The sequence below is a fragment of the Lampetra fluviatilis genome, chromosome 3, assembly GCF_964198595.1.
Source record: "Lampetra fluviatilis chromosome 3, kcLamFluv1.1, whole genome shotgun sequence".
Taxonomy (NCBI): domain Eukaryota; kingdom Metazoa; phylum Chordata; class Hyperoartia; order Petromyzontiformes; family Petromyzontidae; genus Lampetra; species Lampetra fluviatilis.
In genome coordinates this window covers 9,854,394-9,871,070 of record NC_136277.1, presented here as the reverse complement: position 1 = coordinate 9,871,070, position 16,677 = coordinate 9,854,394, and the positions used below count along the sequence as shown (strand labels likewise).

At 48.8% G+C, this 16,677-nt stretch overlaps 1 protein-coding gene across 2 annotated transcripts in view; it reads right to left on the bottom strand.

Moving 5' to 3' along the window:
• The window catches only part of USP30 (ubiquitin specific peptidase 30), a 28,259-nt gene that overhangs the window by 2,701 nt on the left and 8,881 nt on the right, over window positions 1–16,677 (bottom strand). The window contains exons 4-11 of one of the 2 annotated variants that reach the window (XM_078882417.1): window positions 16,353–16,456; window positions 15,600–15,692; window positions 14,788–14,833; window positions 12,989–13,080; window positions 10,956–11,015; window positions 3,500–3,586; window positions 2,987–3,046; window positions 771–897 (exon numbers count right to left, since the gene is read on the bottom strand). In XM_078882417.1, coding sequence (XP_078738543.1) covers window positions 771–897; window positions 2,987–3,046; window positions 3,500–3,586; window positions 10,956–11,015; window positions 12,989–13,080; window positions 14,788–14,833; window positions 15,600–15,692; window positions 16,353–16,456 — 669 coding nt within the window. The remainder of the gene's footprint in view (window positions 1–770; window positions 898–2,986; window positions 3,047–3,499; window positions 3,587–10,955; window positions 11,016–12,988; window positions 13,081–14,787; window positions 14,834–15,599; window positions 15,693–16,352; window positions 16,457–16,677) is intronic. The other variant, XM_078882425.1, reaches the window with a different exon arrangement.

The following is a 16,677-nucleotide window of genomic DNA, read 5'->3' as shown; positions in this document are numbered from 1 at the left end:
CTAGGTTTAAAAGTACATGGCTCGAGTTGCTTCCTATCGTCGGAAGAGCGTTCCAGACGGCCGGTAGAAGCACATCTGAAAGTGCACGGTGCAGTAACCGTCTTTGGGTCAACGGCTAGCCAAAAGCCGCTGCGAGGATGAACTGAGTTCGCGTTATGGTTTATACTCCTTGACGAGATCAGCAAGGTATTGCGGTTTATTTGTGGCAATCACTTTGTGTGTAACGAGTGCGACCTCAGAATTTATTCGTTCGGCAACCGGTAGCCAATGCAGCTTGGCGAGCACCGGACGGACACGGGCTGGTTCGTGCAGCGCCCACCACGACACGTGCTAGAAAATTCTGTACAAGAAGCGGCTTCCCACCAGAGGTCGCAAACGGGTTTTGATTCCTTACCCGTACCCGGCCGCACCAGGGTCGCAAATGGGCACCCGTACCCGGCCAGGTACGGGTACCCGTTCCCTACCCGTACCCATACCCTACCTGAAATGAGTGACAAACGATTACTCACCAGTGACTCACGGCCTATCCGTACCCGTACCCGGCCGCACCAGGGTCGCAAACGGCTACTCGTACCCGTACCCGGCTGGGTACGTACCCGGCTGGGTACGGGTACGGCTGGGTACGGGTAGCCCGGTATCGGGTAGGGTACGGGTATCGGGTACCCGGTTGCGACCTCTGCTTCCCACTGCTGGGCCACTTCCTCTTATCCGCGCTTGATTGCGCATAGCGGTGGACGAGTGACGTGCCTCGTGGAGAAGCACTTGCTCACCGCTCTGCAGTGTGTATCGAGCCAGGTCGAGCGAGGATCGGAACGAGACGTGGCCATGCTCCTTGTAGGCATGGGAGTCGCGGGAGAACGCCAGCCGGTGCAGGTGAATGCACACGCACTGCGGCAGCTGGTGTGTGGACGCGACGGAGAGGAAGGGGTGAATATCATTGAACATACAACATGGGTTGTGGTGTGACAGACAATAGGTAGCAAGCACACTGGACATTTTAACTAGTTTTTTATTTTACCAGGTAAGGCCCACTGAGCTTTATAGGGGCCTGGTCATAAATGATAGCTCAATGAAGTGGCTTATCACGTGGAAATGTATTGCAGGCAAAAACTCAAAACGCACGTTTGTGAATGTGAAGGGGAAAACCAAAGGACCCGGAGAAAAATCCACGCGACCACGGGGAGCAAAATATGGTCAAAGAAATGGTGAGGGAATGCCTTCATTCAGAAGTTATTTTACATAGGGATGCAAAATATTAGTATTTTAGTCTGATTAAACAATATTTAATTGCTAATAATCTTACGCTTTAGAAGTAACGCAACACACCCACACTTGATAGGTTCATAGTAATCTCATCCAATTACTTTCATTTGGTTGATTTACTCTCCAAATTATCTTAAGTAATACCACAATATTTGATGCACTTTCAAATCTAGATTGAAAACGTATTTCTTGAGAACTGCTTTTTGTGTTTAGTTTGTCCTTCCCCCGCACCTCCGATTGGCACGGTTAGCTACGCACAGTGCGAAATAAGTTCAACATGCATACAGATATTGTTACTGGTGCTTTGTAACAAGATCCCGTAGAATGTTCGATGTGCCCGATAACATATATGGTGTGTACTTTTGAGACGCGGCCGCATTTGGAATGCTTATATCAGTTAACAGTTTTGTAAATTTATTTTCGCTTGAAAACCTGGTTCAACCACAAGGGGGCTCTGTGCATTAAAACCTGGGACACCAGAGGTCCTTGCAGTGCCTTGGATTACAGCCACCTCAAAGGCACGGATGTTATGCCTATAAACGTGGGTATCGGTATCAGTCACCCAGCTTCAGGATTCAAACTCAGGACCATTAAAGGAGCTTCAAAGTGGGCCCAGTGGCTTAGAGGGCCCAATGCGACGTTAGCGCTGAAATCTGTGCAGTTGCTTGTAATTAATCGGCTTTTCAACAGCCGACAAAACAAACACATAAAAAAATGATGTTTTCCACTTAATTTGGAATATTCCAGCGTGGAGTGTTGAATATTTGTCTTGGGTTAACATGCGAAGAATGTCAACCAACGACGACATTATTTGCTAGGTGATTGTCCTCTGCTGGCTTCCAGGGTCGGTCATGGACAGAAGATCGTGCACGGTTCAATGCGAGTTTAGAACGTCATAGCCTTCATCTCAAGACATTACTGTTTATGCAATTGCAATATGATAGGAGAGAAGATCCAAAAACAATCAGATAAAAAGGGACACTCTGGCCTCAGTCTCATGCGAAATTGATCAGTTTCCAAAGAAAAAAACAGCCACCTGCCATTCATATGAATTGCCCCAGCCTAACTTTTGAAATGACAGAGCGAATGAATAAGGAGTATTCCAAACTGGGACTCATTTTGTAAACTCGGCAAACGTAGGCTTGGACAACAGGCGATTAGGGGAGCAAAAGAACGAATTTGGAGTTGAGTGTGCACACGCCCAACGCAAAAAACACATTCCTGCGTCGGGAGCTGGTAGGAACGTTGTGTTGCTCGGTCAATGGCCAGGGTCAACGGCGGCGTGGTGCATTCCGCAAATATGCCCGACTGTGAGGGCGGGCACAAGCCGGCATGAGTAGGTTAAACGTTGAGTTTTAGAAGGGCACCACGGGGTGACCAGCCCATCCCGACCCAGCCCCGCCCCTCCCACCCAGCCCCACCCTCCCCTCCTCACCCAGCCCCTCCCCACCCTCCCCACCCAGCCCCACTCTCCCCACCCAGCCCCTCCCCACCCTCCCCACCCAGCCCCTCCCCACCCTCCTCACCCAGCCCCTCCCCTCCCCACCCTCCCCTCCCCACTCAGCCCCTCCCTTCCCACCCTCCCCTCCCCACCCAGCCCTACCCTCCCCACCCAGCCCCTCCCCACCCTCCCCTCTCCACCCAGCTCCTCCTTGCACGACGGACAGACACAATAATCCCCTGAGGGCTGGTGTAACCAGGAGGTTCCCAACAGTAAACTCACCTTTGCCAGCAAAGTCCTTTTTAGGAAGTCGGCCTGGATTGAGGCACCTGAAGGATGTGTCTGAGAAGAGAGACAATGATCACCTGTGTTGTCCACGGGGATGGGATTCACAAAGGCACGGCAGGGTGCTTTAGTCGTTAATAAAATATTTTAAAAAAACTTTTAAAAAAATACACGCTTTAATGAAATGTACTGTCCGAGCTGGGTGGGGAGGGGCTGGTCACCCCCGTGGTACCCTTATAAAACTCAACGTTTAACCTACTCACGCCGGCTTGTGCCCGCCCTCACAGTCGGGCATATTTGCGGAATACACCACGCCGCCGTTGACCCTGGCCATTGACCGAGCAACCCAACGTTCCTACCAGCTCCCTCCGCAGGAATGTGTGTTGAGAAGGAAAAAAATACTTTGAGGTTCATTTCGAAAGGGTGATCATCAGGGGGGGTGGGGGGGGGGAAGGGCGCGTTGTGTTGTTGTGCACGAGCGTGCATGTGCGAGTGCGTTCGCATGCGTACCTGACTGCACGCATCACATTTCACTCCCGTGAGGAGCTCCGAGCGGAAGAAGCTCTCCAGGCACAGTTCCAGGGGGACCGAGGGGGCCTGCACAGTAAATGATTCACTCATCACTAATCATCTGTATATGATAAATACGAAAGGGTGGACTCGTTTCTTGCCGCGGGCAATACAGTTACACGCCGTCAAAGGCATGTTCACGTTATGGCGGGGGTGATTTCACTCGCTTCCCACCCCATGCGTGTAGCCAAGATCTTCCGTATACCCTGCACAGGTTTTTGGTTCAACTTGTCGAGCACCTATACGTGTGAGAATGCGTGCATTTACTCATGTCGCATTTCACATATACAGAAGCATGCATTTACACACAGCTGCCATTTTACACTAAGTGGCAGTAACATTGCCGCCATAGCGATTTGTGCCAGGCTAGGTGGAAATTGGAGGCCACGTGACAGGTCAGGGAACAGACCCATGGTGCCATCGGTTGACCAACCAATGTGTGTGCATTTTCACGCAAAAAAGGCAAAGGTCCCCCATATAGCCTTAACAGACTATTGGGGCTAGTGCTGTTAACAAGCGCCTATGAAGGCCAACACGGCACACGAGGGGGTGGGTGGCCAACAGCACGCCCGGCTGCCTTTGTCTCCCTCGTTGTGAGGTTTTCACACCGCACCAGGTACTCGTTTGAGGCTGAATCGACCGAGGGGAGGCCCACGACTGGTTCAGATAATCGTCGCTGGTGTTGGCCGTGAGCGGAAATTGAACTCGGGTCACCAAGTTCATAGTGCGGTACACTAACCGCCACACCACCACTCCCCACCTCAACGCATTTGCACACAAAGACACACAGAAACACGCAAACCCGTACACATACAAGCATGTTGTACTCTGCATTAGCAAAGAGTCAATGCATTTCCCTGCTCAAGTGACTGTACGATGGTGCATATCTAGATTGCTGGCCACGTGCGAATAGTTAAACATTCCACATGTGCAAGTCGTTAAACGTTCCACATGATATGGCCCTTTGGAGCCTCCCGATAGGACAGCCGGGTTCCCGTAGGGCTAACTGCTAAGCTAGCGCTCCATGCAGTTACAAGCATGTATACACAAATAAACACACACATTCATGCCTACACACTGATTACACACACATACGCACACACAAGTATACACACTTAAACAGATACGTGCATGCAAGTATGGGCATACTTTCGATTTAAAGCTTTCGTGACTGCAGGGATTCATCTTCTTGGTTCATTCGGTAAAGTGACGTAGAAGGGAAATAATAAAATAATAAAAATAAAACATAATAAAATAAAAATTCTCACGTTTTGGCCACAACACAAGCAGCCGTCCGACGGTTGTGTTGTGGCCGAAACTTTACCGAATGAACCAAGAAGATATGGGCATACTCTTTGGTGCTTTCGGTAAAGTCACGTAGGTATAAAATAAAATAAAAATAGCTACACCCATTTCAAACCTTTAAAACCGTCTGCATTAGCAGCAGACCATGCTTTCCCACCTGATGAAGGACGCTTGTGTTGCGCACGAAACGTCGCGATTTATTTTATTTTATACCTACGTGACTTTACTGAAAGGACCAAAGAGTATGGATTCCTGCAGTATGGGCATATCGAATACAGAAATATGTAGCTTGATATATGATGAATTTCTTTGACACAGCACGTAGCCAACCATGCCATTCAGAGGTAGTGTCGGCGTATATATCTACAGCCAGGTTGCAGCTGCCCACATCTGCAATCTGGCACTGTGGAGGCTAGGGGTTAGTGGAACGCAACAATTTTGCGAAGCTCCCTTCCCATAGGTATCCTGAGCTTGCCAGCAGAAGGCAGTACAGAGCAAAGCATGGACAAAAATCACGTGTCCCTTCCACATGGGACAGTGTTGCCCCCCCCTCCCACGTTTGAGATTTTTCTTTTCTCGGTGCTCCATATTTTCCTCCGACGTGTATAAGAACTCATACTGGTAGGAACCACCTGGTTCCACCAGCCCACAGGGGATTATTGTGTCCGTCCGTCCGTCGTGCATCCAAAAATGGGAGGGGTCGGGCTGGGTGGGGAGGGGCTGGGTGGGGAGGGTGGGGCTGGGTGGGGAGGGTGGGACTGCATGGGGGGTGAGATGGGTGGGGCTGGGTGGGGGGTGAGAGGGGTGGGGCTGGGTGGGGGGTGAGAGGGGTGGGGCTGGGTGGGGAGGGTGAGGAGGGGCTGGGTGGGGAGGGTGGGTCTGGGTGGGGGAGGGGTGGGGCTGGGTGGGGGGTGAGAGGGGTGGGGCTGGGTGGGGAGAGGCTGGTCACCCCGTGGTGCCCTTATAAAACTCAATGTTTAACCTCCTCACGCCAGCTGGTGCCCGCCCTCACAGTCGGCCATATTTTGACCGAGCAACCCAACGTTCCTACCAGCTCCCTCTGCAGGAATGTGTTTTATTGGCCTGAATGGAGTGGAAGCTGCACTTTTCTGCGTTTGGATGCATGTGTGAGCGCGTGCGTGAGGGGAACAGTGGCTTGGTGGTTAGAGCACTGTGTTATGAACCTGGCAACCTGGGATCAATTCCTGTCGGTGGCAAGTGATATCTGAACTGATCCTGGGCCTCAACGCAGTAGCACGCCTCCCGACTTGCTCTCTCACCGCAGTTAGATTTTAGCGTTTAACGTAATTTATTGTCGTTTATTTTTTTTAATACAAATTTTCACCAGAATGTGAACCAAACCTGCGATAATTACCTATGATAAACAAACATCATTGGACATCGGGAAAGAAGAGCTTGCTTACCCAATGCACCCTGCCCGGAGACGACCCTTTGATTTACCAGACAACAACATAAGACGAGACGTGGAAGAACGTCCTCGCCATACAGCAAAGCCGAGCATGTTCTTGTGCAACGCACAGTCTCCCTGGTTAACGAGTTTGATGTTTTGTGGGCCGGGATCGAATTCTAACGGGAGACACGAGGCTGCAATGTTCTGTGTTTCACGGAGAGCTGGCTGAATGGAAATATCCCGGACGCAACCATCGGGCTAACAGGCTCTTCACTTGTTCGCGGACTTTGGACAGTGGGAAAACAAAATGTGGCGGATTGTGCGTGATGATCAACTCATCTTGGTGTAACGCGAGTAATGTCTCCATCAAAGCGTCTTTGTGTTCACCAGCTGTAGAGAGTTTGTGATCCTATCATGCCGCCCTCATTACCTCCCGAGAGGATTTCACGCGATTGTTTTAGTCGCTGTGTACGTCACCTCCGAGCACCAACACCACGCCGGCTATGGACGTATTACACAAAACAATTTCTGTACTGGAAACCAAACATCCGGACGCTGCTGTGATTAGTAATTGGGGACTTTAACAGAGCGAACCTTGGAGTGTACTCCCAAACTTTTACCGACATCGTTAGACCTCCTTTACCAGTACCAAAATATAATAGGGTTTTTCCCCTTTTTTTCTGGCAAAGGAGGTTTAATGATGTAGATGCTCACCCCGAGCCCTCATTACTTTGATAGTGCATTGTCTTTGAGCTGTACGCCTTTTGGCGTCATCTGGTCGCACACCAATTGGGTCGAGGCTCAAAAGAAAGCTGTCTCTGGTGTGGACCAATCAGTTTCAAGGACAATGCCAATATATTATCATAGTGTGTTTTTTGTTTGCATTTTGACTGCAAGTATTGTGGTTAATGCAGACATGAATCCTTGTAAAAAAGGTTTCAGTTTTGTTTCCAGAAAAAAAAGGGGAAAAAACCCTATTATTTTACCAACATGTGAAATGCAACTCCAGAAAACATGCCCTCTTGGATCACTGTTATTCAATGCTGAAAGAAGCCTACAGGGCGTTCCCCAGCCCACCGCTCGGGGGAAGTCCGACCACAATGTCATCTTGCTGCTGCTGCTGCTGCTAAAGTACCGCCCTCTCTTCAAGAGACAGGCTCCCACTACAAGAGAAGTCCAATGCTGGTCAGAAGAAGCAGAGGGCAGACTCACGGATGGCCTGGAGGATACAGACTGGGATATGATAATTGATTTTTAACCCTTTTATCTGGCAACAAAACTGACACCTTTTTTTTACAAGGAGCCATGTTTGCATAGACCACAATACCTGCAGTCGTAATGTAAACAAAAAACACAACTCTGATAACGCATGCACTGTCCTTGAAGTTGATTGATCCACACCTGAGACAGCTTTCCTTAGAGCCTAGTCTCACATGGTGTTGGACCAGATGACGCCAAAAGGCGCACAACTCAAACACAATGCACCATCAGAGTATGAGAGCTCGGGGTAAGCATTTACACCATTGGAACCTCATTTGCCAGAAGAAAAAATATGATAATTGTGTTTTACCCTTTTATCTGGCAACAAAACTGACAAAAAAAAGGTGTCAGTTTTGTTGCCAGATAAAATGGTAAAAAAACAATTATCATATATGTTAAGGGATGTGGCCAAGAACAGAGTGGAGGAATTTGCATCTACAGTGCGAGGTCATATCAAGTTCTGCATGGACGTTTCTGTGCCAACCAAGACTGTCCGTTCCTACCCAAATGACAACCCCTGGGTTCAAAACGCGGCAGTCAAAGCAGCACTGAAGGACCGACACAAAGCATGCAAATCCAGAGACCCCTGCTAAAATCAGAAGAAGCAAATACGCGGTCCAAAAAGCCACCAAGGCGGGCAAGAGACAATTTCAGGGACAAGTTGGAGGCCCTGTACTGTGAATCCAACTCTAGGAGCCTGTGGCGTACGGTACAGTCCATCACAAACTACAAAGGGACAATAAGCTGCGAGGCAATCAACAACGCCTCCCTCCCCGACCAGCTCAACACCGTCGACCCCAGCTCCACAGTCCCCCCCCCCCTGCCTTCCCCGACATCCCCCACCTTCGTCTACCCCCCCCATCGCCCCGACTACAGCTCTCCTGCAGGCGTCCTTAGACTCAACCAAAGGTACCCGTACCCGGCCGGGTACGGGTACCCGTTTGCGACCCTGGTGCGGCCGGGTATGGGTACGGGTAGGCCGTGAGTCACTGGTGAGTCACCGTTTGTCACTCATTTCCCAACGTCTTGTCTCTTCTCACAATTCAAGTTCCTAGAATCAACCCACCCGCGCCTGCAACATGCTTCATCCCAGAGGTCGCAATCGGGTACGCGTACCCTACCCGATACCCGGCCGGGTACGGGTAGCCGGGTATCGGGTAGGGTGCGGGTGCCCGTTTGCGACCCTGGTGCGGCCGAGTACGGGTACGGGTAAGGAATCAAAACCCGTTTGCGACCTCTGGGCTCAACAGAGGTGAGGTGATAAAAGATCCTCCTGCAGGTTGACACACACACGAGGCAGCCGGCCCAGACGAGATACCGGGGACGTGTCCTCAGGGCATGCGCAGCCCAGCTGGCCCCCGTGTTAACAGACATCTTCGACCTTTCCCTCGCCCAGGTTGTTGTTCCAACATGCCACAAGACGTCTACTAAACAGTAAAAACCTTGGATTGGAGAGTAACTTGGGGTCTGCGAGTGTTTTGCAAGACGAGCAAATTTTTTCAATAAATATTAATTTGATAAACGAGCCAGGTCTTGCAATACGAGTAGTAGGTGCAGTATACGCTTTGTCTGCCGAGCGTCACGTGATCACAACTGATGTACGAGTGCTTTGGATTACAAACACGTTTCCGGAACGAATTATGCTCGCAATCCAAGGTTTTACTGTATATCATTCCGGTCCCCAAGAAGGACCAAAATTACGTGCCTTAATGACTACAGACCCGTAGCACTCACCCCCATCATCGTGGAGTGGTTTGAGAGGGCAATCAAGAAACACATCTGCTCCATCCTACCAAATACACTGGACTCCCCGCATTTGCGTATCGCACTCTGAGGTCCACGGACGACGCTATTGCTAATACATTGCATAAGGCACTATCCCACCTGGAGGTGAAGGAGGGTAACTATGTGGGAATGTTGTTTATCGATTACAGCTCAGCATTCAATACCATCGTGCCTTCCATCATAATCTCCAAGCTGGAAAGCTTCGAGTGCGAATGCCACCCTCTCTGCAGTTGAGTGGACTTTCGAACGGGAAGACCTCAGGCGGTAAAGGTGGGCAATAATATCTCATCTTACCCAACAGTCAACATAGGTGCCCCCCAAAGATGTGTGCTGAGCCACCTCCTGTACTCCATCTACACTATCGACTGTACAAGCCAGGTACAGCTCCAACGCCATCATAAATATTGCCGACGACAAGACAGTGGTGGGCCTCATCACCAACGACAACACGGCTTACGTGGATGAGGCGACGGCATCTCTCGTCGTGGTGTCAAGGGAACAACCTTGAGCTCAACGTTGGCAAAACTAACGAGCTGATTCTGGACTTCAGGAAGAGGAGTAAAGCACGTGCCACTAACCATCAACGGGGCCTCAGTGGAGCGGGTCAACAGCTTCAGTTTCCTCGGAGTTCACATCTCAGAGGACCTGACATTGTCACCAGCACGTGGATACACCAGTCAAGAAGGCTCAGCAGCACCTTCATAACCTCAGAAGGCTGAGGAAATTTGCCACGCCCGCACCTGTTCTCAGGAGCTTTTACAGGTGCACCATTGAGAGCATCTTGGACTGGCAGCATCACTACCTGGTACGGTAACTGCACCGAACAGAGTGATGCGGTCTGCCCAGCGGATCACAGGTGGCGTGCTGCCCACCCTGAGAGGCCTAGACACCAAGAGGGTGCATCGCGAAGGCCCAAAAAATCATCGACGATTCCAGCCACCCGGGCCATGACCTTTTCATCATCAGGAAACAATCCAAGAGGAAGCCCGGCTACATCAGCATTGCGGCTACCACCAACCGCCTCAGGGGCAGCTTCTATCCCCAGGCCTTCCGGATGCTGAGCTGAGCAGGACCCTGCGCAATATCTGCCCAAGCCCCACCAACCCTGATTTTGCTCTCCCCCTACCCCCATTCACACCCACTCTTCCCCCTCCCCCCCACCGACTGCACTAGACATTAACTAAACAAGAACATTTTGCATAACAAGATCATTTCTAAAGCTCACCCGCAATGGTCCCTATTTCTGCGATGCACACGTCACTTTTATCACCTGCACAGCGATTTTACTTCGTTTTTTATACATTTTTTTTATAGATTTTAAAATATTGTTGCTACTGTTTACATTGTTGTTAATTTGTAAAAGCTACGAGAGAGCGACACGGGCACGAAGAATCTCACTGCCATGTACCTCATGTATGCATGGGTATGTGATCAATAAAGTCGACTTGACTTAGCCTTAAATTTAGTACCTAGTGCCGTTTATTCAAACATTAGCATTGAGAAGACAAAGTCGACATGTCATGGTGATCTACCGGGTTGGCCTCAATAGGCGTTCGCTCACAACACCCACCCCAACAGTCTGTGTAAGGCTCTGCGAAGGATATTTGTGCAATGTGTGCGTGCGTGTGTACTTACGTGCATGTTGGGAGGGATTGGGAGCGAGACGCTTTCAAAGCTCTCAAGCCTCACGGGACCCTGGAAAAACAAGACCGATGTCATCAACATCATAATTCTCTAGTATTCTCAGCATCACCACCACCATCGTCATCAACATCACGAAGGACATCACGGACATCATCATTCCCAAATGTGCAAAACTCTCTCTACTTCTTCCTGATCACCTGCCCATGCCCAATCTCCTTTCCTATTTTTTCAGTCTTGAGATGCAAGTGATAGACGCATCATGAAGATATATATTTTTTTCACTCGTCACTATCACCGACATCACAATTACCATCGTCCAAGTTCAAATGACTACTACCGTCACACTCATCACCCTTATGAGTAAAGTTGGCTTTCACATAACCAACAGCCTTATTATTCATCACCATCACTATCTCTTCACCATCCAAATTCACATTTTTAACCCCATTCCAACCACCAAGGGCCTTCTTCTTCTCCCCTGCTTCTTCTCCGCACATGATTAACAGTTTCTCTTCATACCAAGGATGAGGGTCTCCCTATGCCGGGTGGGTTGTGGGGGAAGGTTAGAACCGTAGATACGGGCGCATAAAAGTAAAAAGCCCCGATTAAAATGAAACGCCACTCTGAGTTACACACGTTTCCTGTGTACGAGTGTGCATGGAGAGGTGTAGGTACTTGTGGGGAGCGGTAGTGTAGCGGTTAGCGCGCTGCGCTATGAACCTGACGACCCGGGTTCGATTCCCGCTCACGGCCAACACCAGTGACGATTATCTGAACCAGTCCCGGGCCTCCCCTAGGTCTACTCAGCCTCAAATGAGTATTTGGTGCGATGTGTAAACATCGCCACTAGGGAGACAAAGGCGGCCGGGCGTGGTGTTGGCCACCCACCCCCTCGTGTGCCGTGCCGGCCGTCATAGGTGCTCGCTAACAGCACTTGCCCCAACAGTCTGTTAAGGCTATACGGGGGATCTTTATCTTTGTAGGTACTTGTGTTGTAGTGACATAGAATTGGTCACTTAGCATAGCGCTGGTTGCTGGCAGGGAAGGGGATCTGCAGCTTTTCGCAGCCCTGACCGACAGCAGGCCATGTGATAGACCAGAGAGGGATGTAGGGAAAAGGTTACGGAAGGGACACGTGGCCAGGGCGGAGCCAAGCCACGCTCACAGTATAAGAGGGGCCCCCCGGGAGGGGGCCTTGTGGCTGTCGTTTGGAGTGGGATCCCCGTCGTCGTTGCTGCTGAAGATCGTCACCATCATCGCGGTCGTCTCGCTGCCTTCGCCGCCTTCGTCGCTGTCATCGTCACTTGATAATTGCGCTGCTAGACGGTAGTTAGCTGTCTCGGTTCAGCGCCGTCAGTGTCAGATGGCAAGTGTTGTGTGTAGGCTAGCAACCAGTGTATAGTCGCGTATAAGCGAGAGACACAGAGTGTGTAACAGTGTAAGGGTGTGCATTGTACGAAGTGTGCTCGGTGTTAATTAAAGAACTGCCTCCAAGAAATTACGTCTCCAAGTCAGTCACTACACTTGTAAGGGGAGTGGCAGTGTGGCGTTTACCGCGTTGTGCTACAAAACCCGGCGACCCGAGTTCGATTCCCACTCATGGCCAACACCAGTGACGATTATCTGGGCCTCGCCTAGGTCGACTCAACCTCAAATGAGTACCTGGTGTGGTAACATAGCCACTAGGGAGACAAAGGCGGCCGGGCATGGTGCTGGCCACCCACCCCCTCGTATGCCATTGCCGGCCTCCATAGGTGCTCGCTAATAGCACTTGCCCCAACAATCTTTTGCAGGCAAGTTTTTGTGAAGCCAGGCTATAGATATTCCAATTAGTTATGGGCATCCCTGACTCGCCCTAAAATTAGTATCTGGTGCGAGTGTGAACATCAGCAATGGGGTTACAAAGGCTTTGTACATAGGGTTGTATGCAGTACGGTGTGCATTGGAGAATGTGTATGCACTACAACAGCGTGCATGGGAAAGTGCGCGTGTCTGTGTGTGTAAGCGCGCGAGTGTGTGCTCACCTTATGTTTGCACCGCGTGCACTGCAGGGTGATCGCAAATCGGCCGAGGAAAGGGGACATCCTGGTCTTGGCCAGAGGAACGTGTAGGCCTCCTGATGGCCGGGCACAAGGCAGGTGTTTAGAACGCCAGCACGCCACTTACTCACCTGATTCAAACTCCCCTCGCTAATCAAGCAACTGAAGCCGTGGATACAAGTGGCACAACAGGGCCCCCTCAAGCATGACATGACCAGTTCAAATCCTAGCCAGCATTTGCTCATCTCAATCAATCACTAGGCATGTAATGATTCTTCAATGAATAATATATATGTATAAAAAAAAAAAAATTTAAACACGCTTTTTGCAGAACCTACCTGGCCACAAACGATAGCTCAACGAAGTAGCACATCGCGTAGAGATTCATAGCAGCCATCCAGCAAGTAGATCGATCGTCACATTGTAAACATGAATGTACTGTAGTAATGCAAGAACTCCACGACTCCAGGAAGTGGCCCCGAAGCTTGCCATAACGTAAGGGACCGTGGGCAATTACAGCCAACGTCAGTTGACCGTGGACAATTAGACCCAAGTCGAAACATAACATGTAAAAAAGAATGTTAAAAAATATATATCTATTTTATCATAGAATATGGTATTGTCATCAGTATGACATAAGTATACCAAGTTTGCAGTCGATACCACATTGGGAAGTGGGTTAAAATTGAGTTACGAGATTTGAGGATACAACAACAGAGTGAGTTAAATAAAAGCGTGTAAAAAATGGCCTGTTAGCTCACATCATGTGCATTGAATTACGTGCGCTGAGACTTAATTATTTACAAATTTATCATCATTATGTGCAATTGATATGGGTATGTTATGATTAGAATAGTAAAACTAAATAAGACAAAATAATCAGAGAAACAATACAAATGAGGCAGTAAAAAAACAAGACCAAACGAATACGTAGCGGAACCTAATTGAGACACTGAATTGAGGCAATTCATCCAATCACTGGGGGTGGGAGTGATTCATTGTAGACCTATTCACTATGATCATCCCTCAGGTTTGTATACGCAGCCCCGTATGTCAAGATTGCTCCTGGGAAGTTAACAGTGACTGCTGTTTGTGTATACATTAGGTTCTCATTTAGATTATATTACTTATTCGTTTTGTCTTGTTTTTTTGTACTGCCTCATTTGTATTGATTATCAGGACAGATAACCTGGTTCCTGCCAAGGCAACATGGAATTTCACCACTAGATCAGGACAGTTCACTAAGATGAACACTTCCCAATATGCATTTTAACTTTGGGGATCAGGACAGAGCCATGATGATGGAGATGCTGTTAATGATGGCAATGGGGAATGGTGGCAGCGGTGATGTGATAGAAATGGACGGTAATTTGTTTATACAAAGTGAAAGTGTTTCCATGCTCAAATGAGCCTTCCAAAGTGCTCATCTTACATTCACAGTGCTGCACCATTCATGGGAATCCCCCACTCCTCCTATAGCAGGGGCCAGTGTCTCTAGATGCACAACGACTGGATTCCAACAAAGGTGTCGTCATTCTACGAACCAAGAAATCTGAAAGGCTGAGAATTTGAACCGGCAGCCTTCTAACGCTTGATGTGCTTACAGTGATGCCATAACAATGAAGGGAGAAATGATAATGCCATGGAATACGAGAGATGGTGTTCATGATGATGCAAATGAACATTATATAGTGATCTTAAGGACTGTTAATGATGTGATAATAAAGGTGACAGTGTCGGTCATGGAGATGTGATATAATTGGTGATGATGGTGAGTTAGTTACCAGTCACTCTGTTGACCACTCCAGCCGACTCCAGCATTGGCAGCCTCTGTAACAAATAATTGGTCGAACTCCATCATCAGCGAGATTCATTACGTCTCTTTCAAGGGTCGCATTGCGTACAATACAATGGGAGGGGGCCAGGGTGGCTCAAAGGGGCTAAACAATGTCGAACCACTGAGTTGCTGAAATCCTGGATTTTAAGTGAGGCCGCCACTACATATAAATAATGGCCCTAATGTAGCAAGTGGCTTCACATTTTAAAAAATCCATTGTTATATCATAATAATAATCTTGATTTGAAGCTGTCGTAACTGCAGGAATTCATGCTCTTTGGTTCTTTCGGTAAAGTCACGTAGGTAGAAAAATAACTAATAGATCACGACGTTTCGATCGCAACACAAGCAAATCGTCTTCAGGTGAAACAATACAGCAGGCGGAATGCTGAGGCAGGAAGAAATTTAGCGAGAGAGCTACTGCAACCAAAGGTTATATTTAATTGGGAAGAGCAACACAAAACATTAAAAAAGAAAAGATTACTCCTCAAGTGCCCATTTACCAAAAACTGTAATGAATAGATGAACCATTCATAGCCCCCCCCCCCCCTAGGTCGATTCAGCCTCAAATGACTACCTGCTGCCATGTGTAAACATCGGCACTGGGGAGTGTACCGTTGGCCACCCACCCACTCGTGTGCCGTGCTGTCCTTCATAGCTCCTCCAAAACAGCACTTTCCCCAACAGTCTGTTAAAAGGCTATACGGGGGATCTTGTGTCTTTTTGCTTATTGATTTACGCACACATGCACACCAATACCTGCAGCTGCAGCCCGGAAAACGCCAGCGATGACCTTCCCTGCCTCTCTTCCTCCAGCGTCGTCATCACAACAGCGAACAGCTCGTGGGCGTCCTTTGGTCGTAAAAGAACAAAACAGAACTCTCGATTTAAAGCTTTCGTGACTGCAGGGAATTCATCTTCTTGGTTCTTTCGGTATAGTCACGTAGAAGGAAATAATAAAATAATAAAAATAAAACATAATAAAATAATTCTCACGACGTTTCGGCCACAACGCACGTAGCCGTCCTCAGGTGAATGACGCTGTCTTCTCGACAGACCTGTTTCTTCACCTGAGGACGGCTACTTGCGTTGTGGCCGAAACGTCGTGAGAATTATTTTATTATGTTTAATTTTTATTATTTTATTATTTCCTTCTACGTGACTATACCGAAAGAACCAAGAAGAGAAAAAAACAGAACTCGTTACGCAATCCAATGCTGGATGAGGACGTCACCATTGTCGTGTGGGCCACAGAGGATTATTTGACTATAACACACTGGTCAGTGTGGGTTGGTGAAGGTAGAGAGTATACGGGTGCATAGAAGTACAGTACAATAATGGCTCAACTCCCGCTTAGCTCACGAGGTGTTATGAGATCGGGCACATTCCAGGTCATTTGGTCTGCAATCACTTCCTTACCGAGCAATTATTTCATTTACCCATTTGTTCTGGTGCCTTGAGATGTACTGCATGGCAGGCGTGATATAAATAGTGAATGATGATGATGGTCACCTGCTCCTGATGTGCCGGGATCTCCCAACCATGTGATCGCAGAGCCTCCAACACCGGCCCAGCATGCACTGGGGCATCCGCCGCATCCCCTTCTCCCATGAGCACTTGCAGCAAGACAAGTCGGGGAGAGGAACGCGGAGTTGAAGGGCGCAGATTCACATGTATGGCTTCACATCAAGCCAAGGACTAACTCAGTTAGGTGGTGACAGTGAGCATCATCTTATGATTTATCCAGCCACTAATTGAATTGTCACAAATCTGAGTGGCAATCCTATTCAAGAAGCAATTGTTTCTTGTCATCTCATTCATATTGTTTTTCGTTTTG